Below are 19826 nucleotides of genomic sequence, written 5' to 3'. Positions count from 1 at the left end.
ATTAGTAAAAATAACAGAATACCACGTAAAGTATCATTATAATAAAACCGGCCAAGTGCGAGTCGGGCTCGCGCACAAAGGGTTCCGTAGCAGCAAATATAATAAATTACAGTTAAATCAACCTATCTCAAAAACTATAAGAGATACTTTGATCAAACCAAAAATCGTTGAAAGAGTTAATTAGCATGCATCACCTCTATTTTTTTTAGAATTTTATACCCCGTAGTTATAAAAATAGAGGGGGGGGGACATACTTTTTACGACTTTGAGAGCTGATATCTCAAAAACCGTTCACTTTAAGAAAAATGTTTTTTAGAAAACTTTATATCATTTTAAAAGACCTTTCCATTGATACCCCACACGGGTATGTACATCGAAAAAAAAAATTTCATCCCTCAGTTACATGTATGGGGGGCCCCACCCCCAATTCTTTTTTTTACTATTTAGTGTCATATTTTTGTAGCGGTTCATACAACACATATTCCCATCAAATTTCATCACTGTAGTACTTATAGTTTCCGAGTAAATCGGCTGTGACAGACGGACAGACGGACAGACGGACAGACGGACAGACGGACATGACGAAACTATAAGGGTTCCGTTTTTGCCATTTTGGCTACGGAACCCTAAAAATGCAACTTGTATGCACTCGTACAGACGATTGACTCGATTGACAAACGATCACAAGATGGGCGCCGATTATATGATTTTCCAACTCTATGATTTTTCAACGATCCATTTCATGTACACGAATTGCGTAGGTATTATATTTTTGTGTTATTTTATTTTATTTTTCATTATATTAAACTAAACAATACTGTTTTTGATTTATAAGCTTAAGATGTTTCATTTTTATATTTTTGGTAATAGTGCCGCCATAAAATAAAAATATTATGCACTAAAATTATTTTGACTTTTTAAACATAAAATACGTAATTCGGAACACGATGAAGTGTCACAGGAATCATCCTAAATGAAAAGGACTATAACTGAATACAATTTGTTCAACACAATGTTTTAAGGACTAACCACAATTTGGAAATCATAGAGATGACCAAGTGAAATATTTCCATAATTTTTCAAGTTTCAAGAATTTATACTATCAATTTATGTATTTGCTTGTAAAATACCTGTTCTAACAGTACACTTTCAGCGGTCGCCGACAATTCCGTAGGCAGCAACTCACCGCTTCTCAACAACGCCGCCCCTTCCGGTCTCCCCCACACCCATATAGGAACTCGACCAGACCGAAAGTGTCTGGCGCTTTCCATTAGATTATAGTCTAGCACAGAACTGGGCACTATAAGCGTTTCCCCCGCGGTCAGCATGAAGGCGTCTGACGTTCCATTTATACAAGTGATTCTCCAGTGTGGACATTCGCATCTTTCTAACTCCCGTTTCCAATCGGCTGGCCGTTGGAACATGTTCATGTCTGAGGGGAGGGTGGGGTAGTATGGCTCTCTGTACTCGAAGGCAAAGAGGAGGTCGTGACGTTTTGGAAACGCGTGGTGGAGAAGCGCCATTACTACCTTGCGGCCCGCGCCCAATGGCGAGTTTGCGAAGTTGAATGACAGCACTTTCATGTTCTGGAATGTTTAAAGTACTTCATGAATTATATTTTGCAAAGGAAACATATACTATTTCTTATCATCTACTATTGTTCTGTATTGTTACAAATAGTTTACAACTACGACTGTGATGGTCAATAGATCGTATGACCAGGCCTACATCACTCGCTCAAGGACCTTTATATACCGACCGTTCGCCCGACTAAGCGCTTACTCGTCAAAATATCGAAACAACATAATTATTGTGCAGTCGTTGGGTGTGAAAGTCAAAAAACAAATGAAAAGTGTTTTCCATACGATTATTTATTTAATTTACGATTTAGAGAAGGATAAAAAAAATACCTACCTGATCACTTGATCAAACTAAAATAATTATGGTTATTTCGCGTCATTTGTTTTACTAGTATGGTAATAAATAAATAAAACCATCATAGTAACAACCCTAGCGCCATTCGTGCGATGACGTGCTTGCCACGTGACACACACGGCGGGCAACACAATCTCGACTCTTTGTGCGTGTACTTATGGTACATTTCTTCTCGCTGTGAACCGTAGTTATTATTATTAAGATTTTGTACGCTATTGTAGCGAAGGTATTTTCACTTTTGTATAGAATTGATGTATCTGCTACTATCTAATCTGTGGTATGACACAGAAAGAAATAGCTATATACGAAATTTGTCCGAATTTGTCTGTGACTGTAAATACCAAAATGTGATATCTACCTCTTCATTGAATATTTGCATTACCTTTCTACTAGTTCAAGAGAAAAGTAACCTATTCCAGGTAACTCCCTCCATCTTAAAATCTTCCATTAAAAAAATAACATGAAAATTATACAATATAATAACATAAATTGTTCGTCTGGGTGTTAATTATCTATATAATTATTTATTTAAAATTATATATGTATGTTTATCAGCCATCCGGTTTCCATTACACAAGCGACAGCTTAGTATGGCATCAGATCGTGCCAGAAAATTGTTCTGAAACATGTATTTATTTATTACTAGCTTTCCACCCGCGGCTACGCCCACGCAGTCAAAGAAAAACCCGCATAGTTCCCGTTCCCGTGAGATTTCCGGGATAAAACCTATCCTATGTCCCGGGGTAAAAAGGAGCCTATGTCCTTTCTCGGGTATCGAAATATCTCTATACCAAATTTCATGCAAATTGGTTCAGTAGTTAAGGCGTGATTGAGTAACAGACAGACAGAGTTACTTTCGCATTTATAATATTAACAATAAGTATAATAAGTATATAAGTATCAGTATGGATATAATAACATAAATTATATGTCTGGGTGTTAATTATCTATATAAGTTTTTTTTTTAATTATATATTATGTATGTTTATCAGCCATCTGGTTTCCATTACACAAGCGAAAGCTAAGAATGGGATCAGATCGTGCCAGAAAATTGTCCTGAAATATTTATTTATTTATTATAAATTATTTGACCGCCTCCTCGGTACAGTGGTTGACGCGTGAGCGTAACACCGAGGGGTCCTGGTTTCGATTCCCGGTGGAGACTAAGAAAAAAAATGTCTTGGTCTGGTAGGACACAGAAGGCTGATCACCTACTTGTCCGTAAAGAAAATCGATCAGTGAAACAGATGTATAATGCATCTGCCCCTTACCCCACTAGGGGACATGGGACTTTTTGAAGTGAAACTTCTTTATCGGGGTTGGAAAAAAATTTAGTGTAACATTTTTTCGTTACGCGTGACATTTTTCCGTTACGCGCCATCTTTTTCTTATCCCTACCACGCGTGATTCGGCGTATTTATGTAAAGTTGCATATAGTAAATTATTTTTTTTAAAATAAGGTCATAAAGAAGTTTCACTTCTTACGTGTGTACACTAGTACACGCACACATTCTTTTTTATTATGATTTATAACATGTCTGTTCACAAAAGCACTAACCTTACACACAATCTGCAGGCCCTTCAGCTTGGCCGGTATATCGGCTCGCGGCAGCAGTCTCCGACGCCGTGTCGCCCCGCCGTCCGTCAGCCACAGCGCGCCCACACACGTCAGCGGCACGTCGTGCACGCCCACCGTGTGGTTCCTTTGCCCGTACTCCTGCATTTTCGCACTAGTCTTAATCTTAATCTTCTTAATACTATTATAAAGGCGAAAGTTTGTAAGTATGGATGTATGGATGTATGGATGTATGGATGTTTGTTACTCTTTCACGTAAAAACTACTGAACCGATGACAATGAAATTTTGCACACATATAGAGGGTAACTTGGATTAACACATAGGTTTTATCCCGAAAATCACACCGGAACGGGAACTATGCAAGTTTTCCTTTGAAAACGCGGGCGAAGCCGCGGGCGGAAATCTGGTTGAGATATAAATATGGAGACGACACCGCCTACATCACTTATGTTCCGCACAACATACGCCATATGGCGAACTGCACGCTCATTTTTTATTTGTTTTAAAGTGAAACGCATCAAATATGCCTTCGTGTGTGTTACGATATTGCACAAATGCGCTCCGCGGTTTCACCTATGCGGAAAGAATTTTTCAAATCGGACCAGTAGTGCCTGAGATTAGCGCGTTCAAACAAACAAACTCTTCAGCTTTATAATATTAGTATAGATTTTTTCACTACTAGCTTTTCGCTCGCGTAGTCAAAGGAAAACCCGCATAGTTACCGTTCCCGTGGGATTTTCAGAATAAAAACTATGTATGTGCTAATCCAAGTTACACTCTTTGTTTGCAAAATTTAATAAAAATCAGTTCAGCACTTTTTGCGTGAAGGAGTAATTGGATAAAACATAAAATATATCATAATTCAAAAGGTTTGAATTTGATATTTTTGGTTTTAAGGCAATCAAATGCTTTATAAATATAAATTTATGAAGAATAGAAAAAATTCCCAGTAAAATAGGTAAGAAATTTGCACGTTCTCGAGAAGCTTTGTCTCTGCACTATTTACTTACACCTGTGCCAATATGCTTAAAACATACAAAACTTACATCATTAGCGGTGGAATCGAGCGGTACAAACGATAGCTTGAAGTTGGTCACAAAAAGTGCACCGAAGCGTCCTCTCTCGGCTTCACATAGCGGCGTCAGCATCACCACGCTGTGCGCCGCGCCTGTTATCAACTCTCCTGGAAAATACACGTTACATATATGAAAATTGTATCTAATGCATTTGATTAACAAGAATATACGCTTTAACTGTATCTCTGTTAGTGTTCCTCTCTTTAATTTTCAACTCATTCGACAGTTGACAGAGCCCAGAAGATTTGATGAAAATGGAACTTTTGAGAAAATGCTCATTAGTAGAAAATATTATTAGGCCATTACCCATTCTCATTGTGTTTAGGTTACATAAATGACGATTCAGATTATAAATGACGAAAGAGATGAGAGAAGAAGATTTTAACTTGAGCCAAAACTTGAGCGGTGTTGTTATATTTCTTTTACTAATTTTTAAATAGTAAATTTAGAATTATTAGCGCCAAGCGACTTTCGCAACGAGAATAGTCTTATATTTTGAACCCTTTACGTTAATTACTTTTAAAAACTAATGACTTCTAAACTTTAATGCTAGTGTCATTGGCATTCAATTTATCCTTATTCGTTCCACACTAATTTCGGAAAACCTTGGCCCGTGACATTGTACAAAATAAGCATTTCTTATTGAACGAAAAAGTGCTATAAGCATTAAGCACTGACCGTGAAGAAATCCAATTATGCGTTTGGTTGACACCGGCATTTTGTGTGCGCAAAAACTGTTCATGTTTTGAGACTAATACCAGTAATTTTGGAACTGCATAGATTTTATAACGTAGCGTTTCAAGCAATTTTACGGGCAGCTATATAGTATTGCGTGTTTTTCTTTTTAGTGGAAAATGTTATTTATGCGAGGCTTCGCAACATATTGGTTATTAGGTAAAGTAGGGTAATCACGTAAAACAACATGCATGTATATTTTTATATCTACAACATAATGTAAATTATATTCAAGTTTCTTGGACGTAAAACAAGAAAGAAGAGCACCTATTGTCTAAATGAAAAAAAAAAACTTAGGATATTTCATATTTGTATGAAAACGGGCAAGTTATTAATGTTTTATTTATTATTATTATTTTGGATGGAAAGTCATTAAAAATTCAATTTAAAAGAGGATAGACATAGGCAGGTAGCTAATCTATAAATCTATGGCCACTCTAAGCTACCAAGTACATGTTGTAATTATGAATCATATTTTGTGCATAGATATGCCAATAACTGCTAAAGTTATAATCCATATCTGAACTATTAGCATGTCGACATTTTTGATAAAGAGTTTCAATGAATACTCTCTTTGTTTGTTGATATTTGTATTAAGATCTACAGATAGATCAGAATTTGGGTCATTTCCTTAAACATCTAAAGTTAGCACATGTGCGTACGAATGTGTGTGTTCCTTTCGCGATATATTTAACGAGATAACTTTGAGTTGGTCGCAAATATTTTTCGTCCACTAACACAATTTCTAAGCTCAATATTGTTTTATAGGCTTTTAGCATGGAATATTCTAGCGTTTTGTTTTGAAGAATCAAGTTTTAACCAGATTATATTTAGAAGATGGGCAGTAGGTACAATATGCACTCGTATTTTAACACGTGAAAAAAAAACTGAGCAAAAATTGTAATAATGTTTAGACCTACGATTGCAAAAATTTACTTCGATTTAAGTGCACGGTTTACGTGGTAGTTAAAGTATCATAACCATTAATTGGGTAGAGCAAATAAGCTACAATTAGTTTAAATTAAATTAAATTTATCGATGCGTGAAAAAAACGATAATAACAACAACAAAGCGATTTAAATTTAGGTCCATAACAGATGTGCTGTGCTATACATGATTCACGCGATGTTTTTCAGCGATAAAATAAAAATGTCAAGACCATGTGATAATGGTTCGTTATATACTATAAAAGGTTTGCCAGCACATTGTTGTGTGATAAAGAACTTGGTAGGCTCGAATAGTTTGACTATTGATAAAAAGTAAAAACGCGTACCTATGAATATACCTAGTCGGGCTGTGTTCTTTTTGCGGATAAAATAAAAGTGCGAATTCTTCTGAGAATTCAATTAGAAGGACTATGAATCACTACATAGTATAAAACAAAGTCGCTTTCCCTGTCCCTATGTCCCTTTGTACGCTTAAATCTTTGAAACTACGCAACGGATTTTGATGCGGTTTTTTTTAATAGATAGAGTGATTCAAGAGGAAGGTTTATAATATGTATAATAAGATCCATTAAGTAGTGGAGAAGTACTGTTATTTTTGAGGTTTCTAATGTGATGTCGTAAAAAATTACATTTATTCCGCTTACATTGCAAACGCAGGCTGAACCCTACGAGTTTTATCAAAATAATGTACTAAGTATTATACACATTGAAAAGGTCTACAGAAATGTCCGCGATGGTATATGTCTATCTCTTATGGATAACCCACAATAACTTTTTTTGTCATTTACTTTTTACGACAAATAATGGCTAATTTTCGAAGCGATTTTAACCAATACAGCATTAATCCTTAACCAATTAAATACCATGGATACATTGTTCATTTAATATAGATCTATATGGCCCTTTACACCGTATGATTTAAGTGAATATTTTCGAAGATATTACAGATTTAAAAATTGCAGGACGTAGCGTTTGCGGCCGCCCGGCTATGTATTTTATACCCGTGCGATGCCGGAGGCCGGAGCGGGCCGCTATATTTTTATACCTATACAACGTTCACAATTTTTCTGTAGTGTATTTAGTATCAGCATTGCATGATTGCACCCGTGCGAAGCCGGGGCGGGTCGCTAGTAAATTGATAAAACATAGTTAGATAGGATAAAAGTTACATTTTTTTAATACGTGGGCACAAAATGAATCTTCGATCTAATAAATTTTGCATAATTTACGACAAACACGATAAATATGACAAATTTTAATTGGAGTAGAATAAATTACATTAATAATTTTCATGCAATTTTTATCAGCTGAGTCATAACGCAAAAATTTTACTCATAATATTTACCTTAATATTTTTATTGTAAATTTCTGCAAGGGATGATTTATAATAATTAAATAATACAAAAAAACTCACCTTTTTTCAATACCAGCATGCCGTCACAAAAACAATTAGCTATCTACTGGTGTATGGGCCACTACTTCCTATAGCATTAATATAATCCAAAATATAGCTTGAGTGGAATTTTTATTTATTGTTTCACTCTTATTTCTTTGTAATAGGGTTGAATATGCTTTGTGTCTAGTTTTTAAGCCAGTGTCGCAATAAAGGCGATACAGTTAGGGACGCGTAACGCATACGTAATGCAGTTATTATTGTAATTTACATCATCATTCATCACACTATGTGTCAATATGACCGGTTGATACGTATTTTGTTTTTAATTGGATAAGGATATTGGCATTTTATAAGCCGAATTTGTATGGTTTTGCCGAATTTGGTGACAATATTACTTGTTACATAAGTAACACAAAAGATTAGGTAGAGTGGATTAAAATTATAACATTCTTAGAATTGCAGCATACAATTTATATTATACTAGCTGCGCCCCGTGGTTTCACCCGCATTGCTCCGCTCCTGTTGGTCTTAGCGTGATGATATATAGCCTATAGCCTTCCTCGACAAATGATCTATCACCAAAAGAATTGTTCAAATCAGACCAGTAGTTCTCAAGATTAGCGCGTTCAAACAAACAAACAAAGAAACAAACTCTTCAGCTTTATAATATTATTAGTATAGATTATGTTTTGAAATTAAAACACATCAACTGAACTCTCCGGAAAAAAAATCTCATTTGTTGGATATTATTTTTATTCACTTACCATTTAATAGTTTGGGTTTTAAATCATGAACGGAACCATTTTTCTCTCCATTACTCTGAAAAGAAGTTAATTTCATTTATTTCCTTACAAAATATTTTATTTTAATTTGAGAAACTTTGCTTAAGAAATTATTGAAGATAAAAAAATCATAACACCATCCTCTATGAGTAAACATTTACTACATATTTTTACATATCACTACATAGTATAAAACAAAGTCGCTTTCCCTGTCCCTATGTCCCTATGTCCCTTTGTACGCTTAAATCTTTGAAACTACGCAACGGATTTTGATGCGGTTTTTTTTAATAGATAGAGTGATTCAAGAGGAAGGTTTATATGTATAATAACATCCATTAAATAGTGGAGAAGTACTGTTATTTTTGAGATTTCTAATGTGATGTCGTAAAAAATTACATTTTCTCCGCTTACATTGCAAACGCAGGCTAAACCCTACGAGTTTTATCAAAATAATGTACTTAGTATTATACACATTGAAAAGATCTACAGAAAAGTCCGCGATGGTATATGTCTATCTCTTATGGATAACCCACAATAACTTTTTTTTGTCATTTACTTTTTACGACAAATAATGGCAAATTTTCGATGCGATTTTAACCAATACAGCATTAATCCTTAACAAATTAAATACCTTGAATACATTGTTCATTTAATATAGATCTATATGGCCCTTTACACCGTATGATTTAAGTGAATATTTTCGAAGATATTACAGATTTAAAAATTGCGGGACGTAGCGTTTGCGGCGGTACCGGCTGGCCGCCCGGCTATCTATTTTATACCCGTGCGAAGCCGGAATGGGTCGCTATGTTTTTATATACAACGTTCACAGTTTTTCTGTAGTGTATTTAGTATCAGCATTTATTTATTTATTTATTTATAATTCTTTATTGAACAAAATATGAGAAAACAATAGTATGTAAAAAGAAGTAGAAATACAAAAGCATAATTTGCACCCGTGCGAAGCCGGGGCGGGTCGCTAGTATCTATATATATGTTTATCTTCATACTAAATAACAAATTATTTCAGATAAAGCAGGTTTTGTAAACGCAACGAAAACTTAATTCAACACCAAAATAATTTTTCAATTCGAACCAGTAGTGCCAGTTGTTCCTGAGATTGGCACATTCAAACAAACAAACCTTTATAGAAACAATTCAAGACACATATTTTTAATTTTTGTAATCTAATCTGAAGAATGTGACAGAAAACACCATATTATGTTAAAGTTCAGCCACTTTTTTACTATTTCTTTCTCCCTCAGTCCCCAGAATCACAGACACAATAGAAAATCTATTGTGTCGTGGCCCGATCGGGCCGCTCGGTGGTCAAGTATTATATAATTCTAATACGGGCTAGTATCAAAATATTTAAATTTCCTGTTTCCTTATGTCAACCTGAAATTCTTGAGATGCCATCATCAAAGTAAGCTTTATGTTTTGCTCTTAGTGTTTAATTGAATTCATTTTGTGTTGCTTTTAATTTCATATTGGCATATTTTACATCTATTTTAATGATTTATGCAATAGAATAACTGGGTGATGACTAACCCAGTTATGCACAACTAATCATTTATTTACAAACTGATATAAATATTTTTAATACTCTTGTTTAAAATATAATTCTTGAATTTCTTTACTGCATAAATGACTAATTCTATAAAGTGTTAAATGCTGCATTCAATTAGAATTTAGTTATTTCAAATTGTAAGTACTTGTAGCACACTTCACAAATAATCAAAAAATTATTAGTAATTTATCAATATAAGATAAGAATAATTTACCGTGCATGATACGTTGATGTAGCTCTTGAAATTCTGGACCAACTTTTTATCATTCATTGTCAATCTATTGCAACTTGGAAAATTCTCACTCTTGACCCACTTAAACCGTTAAATGTTAACGATTTCACTTATATTTACAGCAACTAACTAAACTAAGTAAATAAAATATTGTCGAACGATTACGTTGAACAAAATCTGCATGATTTGGTTAAATTTTCATAAAATTTGATAACAATCACTCGAATAAACTCCTCGGATACATCTTGAGGATATTACACCATACGTTGCGACATATCATGGTCAATACCAATTAGTTTTTAACTAAATAAAGTTTACTTAATCCAGAAATAAACATAGCGCACTATGAATTCTGAAATAAACAATTTAATTTATTTATTAATTTTTTCATTGACGAATCGAGTCAAATTCCCAAATCTCAAGCAAAGATTTGACATTTAAATCAGTGTTGCCTACTCAACCATGTAGTAATTATTGCTACAATAATTTTGTTAGATACCGTATTGCTTATATTATTATGAATTACATTTTTCAAGTGTTGTTTTTCACATATTTTAATTTGAAGATGAATTATAAAATGTAAGTAGTTATTATTAAGAGAAAGTAAAGAAAACATCATGAATGTCAATTGTTATCTATGCTTATTTTTAAAGTCTGTACTAATCCTATATAACAGAATTTCTTCTATATACTCTGTCCCTTCTTCTAGAAAAAAAATGAGGTGCGCTATGCTGTGTATGTCGCAAAAATGGCGATAGATAAATTTCTGTTCATTGTTTGAAAGTACAATTTTCAGTTTAAATATATAGAAAAAGATTAAATAATCATTGGTGGTGTAATCGTGAATAAAACACAAAAATGGCGGATGCTGTTGTGGACAGTAGATCGGGAGACCGGTTCTATTGCCATAGGTGTAATATCGAGTTTGAAGACGTTGTGCAGGTAAAAATCAATAAAAGAGGTATAAATGCCGTATCCTTGACGTAAATTTATTATTTGATACTTCAAGAAGGGCTTCCTTGTAGTGTTATCGTTCAAGGTCATACATTGATTAAATATGTTTACACTTTACAGTACAAAATAATCGCACGCAGTACTGAGTGATGAAAATTTTTCCTAACCCGGTTGATGCAAGAAAATTTCTTTACATTTAAATAGTCAATAGTTAGTCATATTAATTAATTGTAATGCGTAATAAATGATTACAATATTTATTACAATGTTACATCATTTATATAGTCGGCGGCTTTCTGGATTGTAGGAAAACATTACAAATATATTATGTTTGCAATAACCTACCACTCACACAATTTAAGCGTTTGTTTATCTTAATTTTTAATATTGTACTATAATCAATTGTCAATAAAAATATATGTATGGAAGCTTACACAGAATGTAAACAGTACACTGTTACACACAGCTAACCATTAAAAATAATCATTGACCAGTATTGCATTCTTATCATTCCAATTTTGTACAGTGTCTTTGTAATGTTCATTACTCATACACATAATAAATAATTATATATATTCATTCACTAAGATGCATGCTATAATAAAGATTATTCCCTTAATTCCAGGATTACACATGTCCATTCTGTTCGAGTGGCTTTATCGAACAATTGGAGAACCGAGCAGATGGCCAGACGAATGCCGGGCAAGCGTTCCACGATGCGGGAATGAGTCCACTGGACGCACTCACAAATAGGGTAGATACAGCATTCTTCGAATCGTTTTCTGACGCTATGTTTCCATTAAACGTATGTAACTTGCAGGATTAATATTCCATGTTGTTTCAGTAGGTAGTCAGTAGTAGGTTTGTTTTCACTTTTATTTGTAGTTTATGTATGGAATAATGTTTTATTGTAGTGTTATTGAATTTATTCTATTGTAATAGCAATATTCTAATCAGTGTTTATTAATTGATTTTCAGAATATACCACCAGTTTTAAGAGACATTGCTTTTCTTATGTCCGGTGGACGATTACGGTAAGCATGACTAGCTTTTAAATAGTTTTTAGTTGTATTGATTTATTTAACCCATTGACCACCGAGCGGCCCGATCGGGCCGAGACACAATAGATTTTCTATTGTGTCTGTGATCCGAGGACTGACAGATTAATCTTATTGAATATAGTTTTTCAATTAATATTTATTCAATTATATTAGAAGTTAGATATAAGTTACATATAATGTAAAATTAAATTGTATATTGACATTATTTAAAAGAGCAACTATGGAGTTTCTTACCGGTTCTTCTCCATAGATACTGCTTTCCGAATTGGTGGTAAATGTAAAAAATATGTAATGACGATTTAAAAGTGCTTCTAAAAGAAGTGTAATTGAATAAATAAATGTTTGAGTTTGAATAAAATGTGCAAAATTGTAAGGATTTTCTATGCTATACTTTCAGGTCTGGTAATGGTCGACCAGGAGTACCAGCGCCGCCGCTAGTATTGGTAGGGGCTCCAGGAGACTACGTTTTTGGTGGTGAAGGTAGGTTTTGTTTGTGTGAACACAAAATGTAAAAAGTATGATTGTGTAAAATGGATATAATATCGGAAGCCATAACGACGCCCCCCGCGAATAATCCGGTAATCGTAAAAGTGTAAATGTTCAGGAAAAATAAAAAACCATTTTTCCTTAATAACTCCATTAAACAACAAGTATCAGAGACTTTTAATATCGCATATGGAAGCTAATTTTTTCAGCTATCTGGTTATTTCAACAAAATTTAAGTAATCCCAAGGGTTTCGTTATAATTTAGCTGGATGCATTTTACTATACTAGTGTAGGTCAAGCTCTGGTCAGTAATGTCACTTACGATATTGTTCGTGTAAATTTATATTTTCGACGGCAACAGTAAAATCTTGTTGCGCTAATATTCGTGTTATTTGTTTTGTATACTGAACATTTGTAATAATCTATTATTTGGTTATTCGTTTGTTTAACAGTAACATACGTTTTATTGTTATAACTATTACTGTTTATTCGAATAGTTTACTTAAGTATTATTTGATGATTATTATAGTATGTTTTATGAAATACAGGACATTTTAGTAAATTAAACAACTTTGGATTGTTTCACAAAACACGATAGTTATTATTATCATAGAAAATAGACACTGCACTGACAACACGACTATTACACATGATTACACAATCATGAAAATTATACTATGGTCCTATTACAGTTAAAATTTAATCAGAATCCTCATCAGAACCTCACAGAAGGCGAATCCGCCGTGACCAGTCAGTACTTGTGTGGTGTGGTGTGTGATGACTTTTTCGCGACTACCTTGTATACAGCAGCAGCGCTTGGGAAAAAGGGCTCCGTGACTCCGGCCGTTCCTCCTACATCGTATCTCCTATCCCATTCGCTGATCGTATCCTGTCTCAAAATAAGCTTGACGAATGAAACAGGACACAGATCGTAATCCGGTTTCCAGAAAGGGCGGCTCCGACTTGACGGCCGCAATCTTGCTGCCGTTCCTATAGACCCTGAAGACGTGGCTGTTAACCACGTCAGCATAGGCATCTATCAAGCCAAACCCCAGCTCAACCTGCTCTGCCGTATGTGGGTCCGTATCGCGGGTGCCATTCGTTCCATCTCCCTGTCCCTCAACACCGCCGGGTGCAACACACCCCTCTTGATCTCATAAAGCCTCGAAGCTTCGAGTATCCTGAGGTCAAGAGGGAGAATCCCAGCCAACAGCATCGCAGAGTTCAGAGACAGTCCGATATGCTCTGCAGATCTTCTGGGCAAAACCCCGTTGAACGGTGTTAAGCCTCTTTTGGACCCCCATCTTTTCCGCGTTGGGTGCCCACGCTGCTGATGCATACAATATAGTCGGTTATATAACTGCGATATATATAGTCTTAACTACTTGGGGGTTAAGCCCCCAACTTACTTTAGCTGCTCTTGCTAATAGCTTATAACGGGCGATTGCCTTTTTGCAAACGCTCCCGACATGGGCGTCAGGCCGCCATCAATATAGTAAGGCCCAGTATCTTAATACTTTCGAAATATTGGATGTCCACACTCCCCATTACAAGTCGTGGCCTGTCAAATTTTAATTTTCGTGTCGAGAGCAGGGCACATGTCTTGTGTGGCGCGAATTTTAGTTTATTTCTGACACCCCATTCGTCAATTTTCCTCTATGTGCAGTTTGCCTTCGTCTCTACTTCTAAAGCAGTATCTCCATCAAACACTAGCACAATGTCGTCGGCAAAAGCCTGACAAAACACATCCATCTCCTCTAACATCCACAGCAGAGGATCCAGCAAGAGGTCCCACAGGAGCGGCCCACCTATGGAACCCTGCACGCACCCCTTGTTGGTCTCTCTACTCACTTCCACACCCGCATACCTAACTTTCACACCTCTTCCACTCAGGTATCTGCTGATCACCCGCCTAACGTTCCCCGAACACCCAACTTCGGCCAACCGCACCTTTATGGCTGGCCACCAGGCGCTGTCGAAGGCTCCCTCTATGTCTAGAGATACCACAATCTTTCATCTCTTTCATCTCTTTTAATTTTTTCTAAGGCTGTGTAAATCATTTGCTCAGTAATAGAAAGAGTGTTTAAAAAAATACCTTGCATACTTGCACTCCATAATGAAAGTAGCGGGAAATCGATTTCTTTATAAAACCCCGAATAAGCCTGTACTAGCACTTAATTAAATAATGTAGAAAACTTTTTACCTGAATAATATCGTAACAACTTTTACTGTCAAATCATATTGATATTATTTTTCGCAAAGATCTAAAACCATATTATTCGTTTCAAATACATTTTAATGTTATTTTATGGAATAAACGCGTAGTTTTTTATATCTTCGTAAATAAAGATAGAAAAATTCTGAAAAAAATTTACATGGTCTATTTTAACTTCTAGATGCCGAAAAACGCATAACATGAAGAACCCCGTAATAGGTCATTACCGGATTATTCGCGGGGGACGTCGATAATTATTGATATGTAATTAAATGAATGTTAATTTGTTATATGTAGTTTCCATTTATGATTTAAAAATAGGCATTTTTTTATAGTATTTCCTGTTTTTATAAGTTCTAGTAAGTATATCGTAGTTGATAGTTTTAGAATGAAAATCTTATTTACGAATTCTCAATCTCTACCATCTAAATATAATTAAAGCAAACATATGTACTTAATAAAAAAAAATGTATGCGTGTACTAGAGTACACACGTAAGAACTTCTTTATGTCCTTAAAAATGTCACGAATATGGCGTAACGCAAAAATGTCACGCGTATAGCGTAACGCAAAAATGTCACGCGTACGGCGTAACGCAAAAATGTTACACTAAATTTTTGTCCAACCCCGATAAAGAAGTTTCACTTCAATAACATTATTTTCAGCACTAGACGCAGTAGTGACACAATTACTCGGTCAGCTGGAACACTCTGGGCCTCCGCCGATGCCGCGCGACATATTGAACTCGATTCCAAGCGAAACGGTCACAGAGCAACAGGCTGAAGCGAATATGTCTTGTTCAGTTTGCTGGGATAACTTTCAATTAGGTACGTAATGATTTTAAATAAATTATATTATGTGTCGTCATGACGACATGAGCTGTGGTTTCATGAGCAATTTCTTGTTGTATTTCCTGTTATTCAATAAATGTTCATTTAACCCATCAGGCCCCGGAATCACAGACACAATAGAAAATCTATTGTGTCGCGGTCGGATCTGGTCCTCGGTGGTCAATGGGTTAAATGCAAATTTTGAGTTGCAGAGTTGAAAACGCACGTTTTAAAGTGATAAAAAGTGGCAATATATTTACAATGAATAAGCGGCTTATTTAAATTTATAAATGTTTCCAGGCGAGACGGTATCGCGGCTAGAGTGCGAGCACATATTCCACTCGTCGTGCATCACGCCGTGGCTGCAGCTGCACGCCACGTGCCCGATCTGCCGCCGCTCGCTGCTGCCGCAACACGAGCCGCAGAGCACCGCCTCCAGCACGACCACCGCGCCCTCTACCAACGGGGACGCAAGACCAACTGCGACACTGAGTGAGTTGTGCCTGTGTGACTTGTGAGACTTGCTCCAAGTGGCTGCAGCTGCACGCCACGTGCCCGATCTGCCGCCGCTCGCTGCTGCCGCAACTAATCATGAAAGCGGTTTTTGAAACACTGTATCAAAAACCGCTAACTTCCACGCCCAGTTGAAAAATTCAGTCTGTGCATGAAACCTACTCAAACACAGCTTTTGTTCACACCTGGGCAAGGGCAACAATGAGTGAGTTATACTTATATACAATCATAATCTCCACTAAAGGAGATATCATTGATTTAGTTTATATCTGAAACTTATACAACCATTGCTTCTACCAAAACATCATACGACGCCGCCGTCAACACTGAGTGAGTTTATGTCCAACGCTGCTAGCTTTCAAGTGAGTTTGTAAGATCAAAGTTAACTGCATGCCCCTGGGACAGCCTACTCTTACGTAATCATAAACGGTACGGTGGTAAAACCTACACATTAATATATAAAAGCTAGATTCACATTAATTTTGTGCCAACCAAGACAAAAAATGAAACGGTGGTGGCTTGTTCTTTAAATATTTTATATGATATATCAATGTGTGTATCTAGTTTTATATATGAATGCTCAAACAGCACGAGCGCACCACGCGGTCGACCACGACTACGACTTCATCTTCGACTTCGAGTAGCGGCGACTGTACCGGTGGCGTTGCGTGAGTAGACGGTTCACTTGGGGATGGTTTACGCTACACTATGTCGCGATATTATTGTGAAATCTTTACTTTTGAAGTGAAAACTTCTTTATCGGGGTTGGAAAAAAAAATTGTGTAACATTTTTTTGTTACGCGTGACATTTTTCCGTTACGCGCCATCTTTTTCTTATCCCTACCACGCGTGATTCGACGTATTTCTGTAAAGTTGCTTATAGTAAATTATTTTTTGAAAAATAAGGTCATAAAAAAGTTTCTCTTCTTACGTGTGTACACTAGTACACGCACACATTTTTATTTGTATGAAGTTATTCATGCCTGACAGTGGCTCGGCCGTGCGTTGTATGGGCTGATGATATGATAATCCCACACTCTTTTTTGTTTGATAAAATGATACTTTGATAGATAGATATAAAAAGCCGGTATAGAAGTTTTGATTACTTTATTTATGTAATAACTATAAACTAACTAGCTTTCCGCCCGCGGCTTCGCCCGCGTTTTCAGAGAAAACCCCGCATAGTTCCCTTTTCCGTGGGATATAATCGGTTAAGTGGTTTAGGAGTCCATTGAGGACAAACATTGTGACACGAGATTTATATATATTAAGATGATGATATGGTTTGTATTTTTACTGTAATGAAATACAGACGTGTAAAGCACTGACAACCCGTACAGACATTTTGAAGTAATTTATTAGTTAAATGTTTCATATTTTGTTTCTCCGTCATGGTGTAGCGTAAATCGTGCTTTGTTCAGGGGCTCGCACGTTGTTATATACTTCTATACATATACTATGTACTATGTCACTAACTGTTTGCGGAGTTGGGTTTTTTGGTATATTGTAGATTTTTATGGCTTTATGGCTAGTTGATGTATATAAGCAAGTGGTTTTGCAATTGGTAGTATGATCAGAAATTGTATTGCACTATAAGTTATACTATTTCTATGTATTTATTCATATTATACTTAAATATATAAAGACACTTTTTTTTTGTTTTGTATAAAAATTAAAAAGTTTACATAATAAGATGAAACATTATACATTGGTTTGTTATTTATATAATATGATATGCATGCCATATTGCTTGGACACTATAAATGCGAAACCTAGTAAACATAATATGTATTGAGAAATATCACAAAAACTACTGTTGACACTGACTATGTGTATCTTATATATACTTCGATATTTGGAGGGCACTCCCTATATAAGCTGAAAAAATGTTGTATTCAACCATACATTTGTTTACAGCACCACGGGTGGTGATACGTCGTTCCATGCATCCGCTCTTCAGGAGGGGGTTCCAAACTCACACGTGGGACTCGCCACAAGACATGAGCACGAGCTCAGGTTCCTCAACCTCAGTGACCACGGGGGGAATTTGGGCCCCGAGCACAAGGACGGACTCGAGCTCAAACTCAAGCACCTCGGTCAACGATAGAACCCAGAACTACCACACAGACTTTGAATGTGATTAAACGCGAGCACCTCTGTCAACGATAGAACACATAACTACCACACAGACTTTGAATGTGATTAAACGTGAATGCCGGCTGGGTGCCCAATAAATTGTTGAATTCAAACGCTTTAATTTATTTGTTGTATAGTGTTGTATAATTATTTATCGTGCAGTGCAAGTTGAAACGCACATGGAAATTTTTGGATTATATATGGGCGTGATATCCAGCCACAGTGAGTTGAGTGTTATAGTGTTGTAGTGTTATTTAAGGGCGGCCGTACACGGACCGCTTCAAGCAGTTGAGACCGACCGCTTGAAGCCGCGACCGCGCGGTGAACTATAGGCATTCATTCACCGCCGTACACGTGACGGCTCGAGCCGTCGCGACCGCTTCAAGCCGTCAACTGCATGACAAAATTCCACCGTGCCGTTGACGGCTCGCGAGCAGTCGTAAGGCATACACTGGCAGCGTTGACTGCGCTAGAAACGTCAACAGCTCCCACCCCCCCCTGAAAATCAATGACTAGACTAGTCAAAAAATTCAACCGCTCGAGCGGTCGGTAGTGACGGCTCGAGCGGTCAACAACCGACGGCTCGAGCAGTTGACGCCGACCGCTCGAGATGTCCGTGTACGTCGCTCAGCCGTTAACTGCTCCAGCGGTCCGTGTACGGCCGCCTTAATAGTGATCGGATGATGGAATGAAGTGTGCCTTCATAACATAAGTTAAGTACATGATTTATGACCATTTTGTTGGATTAAATTTATAAAGGATTGTTTATTCACACTATTGATTATTTGTTTGCATAGCGTGGGTTATGAAGTCGCAATTGCATTTCACCTAGGATGCCTAGGAAGCCTAAATGATTTTGCAACAGCTTCATTTTCTGCTGTATCTTAAACAATAATAATTGTGTGTACATTTTCGAACTCACACATGTTTGATTTGTGGTAAATTTTGTTTGATTTGAGTATGATTTTTTCGAATGCATTTTTTTGTTTATTATTTGTAAATTCTGCATGTTTATTTCCATTAAAGTCTAGTACAAATGTTTAATTGATATATTTTTTCATATAAAAAAATCTGTAATATCAATTGGACATTGACAAAATATGCTTGTTTGCAGAAAGCCATAAAATAGCTTATACTTCCAAATAATATAAAAACTTTCATCGTGGCTTCGTCATTAATTTTAGTTAAAATTCATTAGTCTTTGTTATTTCTGCTTCATATCATTTTTTATGTAAAAAAAATTATTTAGAAGTTATTCTTCACTTTTTTTGTATATAATGTTTCGCATGATATTATTCCCTTTAACATGTAAATATGTACTAAGTAAGCAATGTTGCAAGATCCAGAAACATCAGCATTATTAAATGTTAAATAAAATTTT

General features: G+C 35.9%; 2 protein-coding genes across 6 annotated transcripts in view; one reads left to right on the top strand and one right to left on the bottom strand.

The window, feature by feature from the left end:
• The window catches only part of LOC149900338 (myotubularin-related protein 10-B), a 47668-nt gene extending 36995 nt beyond the window's left edge, over positions 1-10673 (bottom strand). For 2 of the 3 annotated variants that reach the window (XM_090113444.1, XM_090113445.1), the window contains exons 1-5: positions 10234-10673; positions 8432-8486; positions 4560-4696; positions 3494-3652; positions 1131-1586 (exon numbers count right to left, since the gene is read on the bottom strand). In XM_090113444.1, coding sequence (XP_089969570.1) covers positions 1131-1586; positions 3494-3652; positions 4560-4696; positions 8432-8486; positions 10234-10290 — 864 coding nt within the window. In that variant the 5' untranslated portion in view covers positions 10291-10673. Of the gene's footprint in view, positions 1-1130; positions 1587-3493; positions 3653-4559; positions 4697-7685; positions 7845-8431; positions 8487-10233 lie in introns of those variants that run through there. The other variant, XM_090113446.1, reaches the window with a different exon arrangement.
• A 254-nt stretch (positions 10674-10927) lies between these two features.
• LOC149900337 (E3 ubiquitin-protein ligase RNF115-like) lies at positions 10928-19821 on the top strand. 3 transcript variants are annotated; one of them, XM_090112878.1, is made up of 8 exons: positions 10928-11193; positions 11831-12010; positions 12184-12239; positions 12664-12746; positions 15632-15793; positions 16097-16288; positions 16898-16977; positions 18227-18306. In XM_090112878.1, the coding sequence occupies exons 1-7, from the start codon at positions 11110-11112 to the stop codon at positions 16951-16953; spliced, it is 813 nt and encodes a 270-aa protein (XP_089969004.1). In that variant the 5' UTR covers positions 10928-11109; the 3' UTR covers positions 16954-16977; positions 18227-18306. The 3 variants fall into 3 exon arrangements, with proteins under 3 accessions (XP_089969004.1, XP_089969002.1, XP_089969003.1); XM_090112876.1 differs by lacking the exon at positions 16898-16977 and having other exon boundaries at positions 18227-19821; XM_090112877.1 differs by lacking the exon at positions 16898-16977 and having other exon boundaries at positions 10931-11193; positions 11831-11959; positions 18227-19821.
• The last annotated feature ends 5 nt before the right edge of the window (positions 19822-19826 follow it).

Source organism: Colias eurytheme, chromosome 19 (assembly GCF_061535395.1).
Source record: "Colias eurytheme isolate Ceu_HAF_F1 chromosome 19, ilColEury1 Martin Lab GWU primary, whole genome shotgun sequence".
Lineage (NCBI taxonomy): Eukaryota > Metazoa > Arthropoda > Insecta > Lepidoptera > Pieridae > Colias > Colias eurytheme.
The sequence above is the reverse complement of the archived record's forward strand: the minus strand, read 5'-3'. Positions and strand labels throughout refer to the sequence as shown.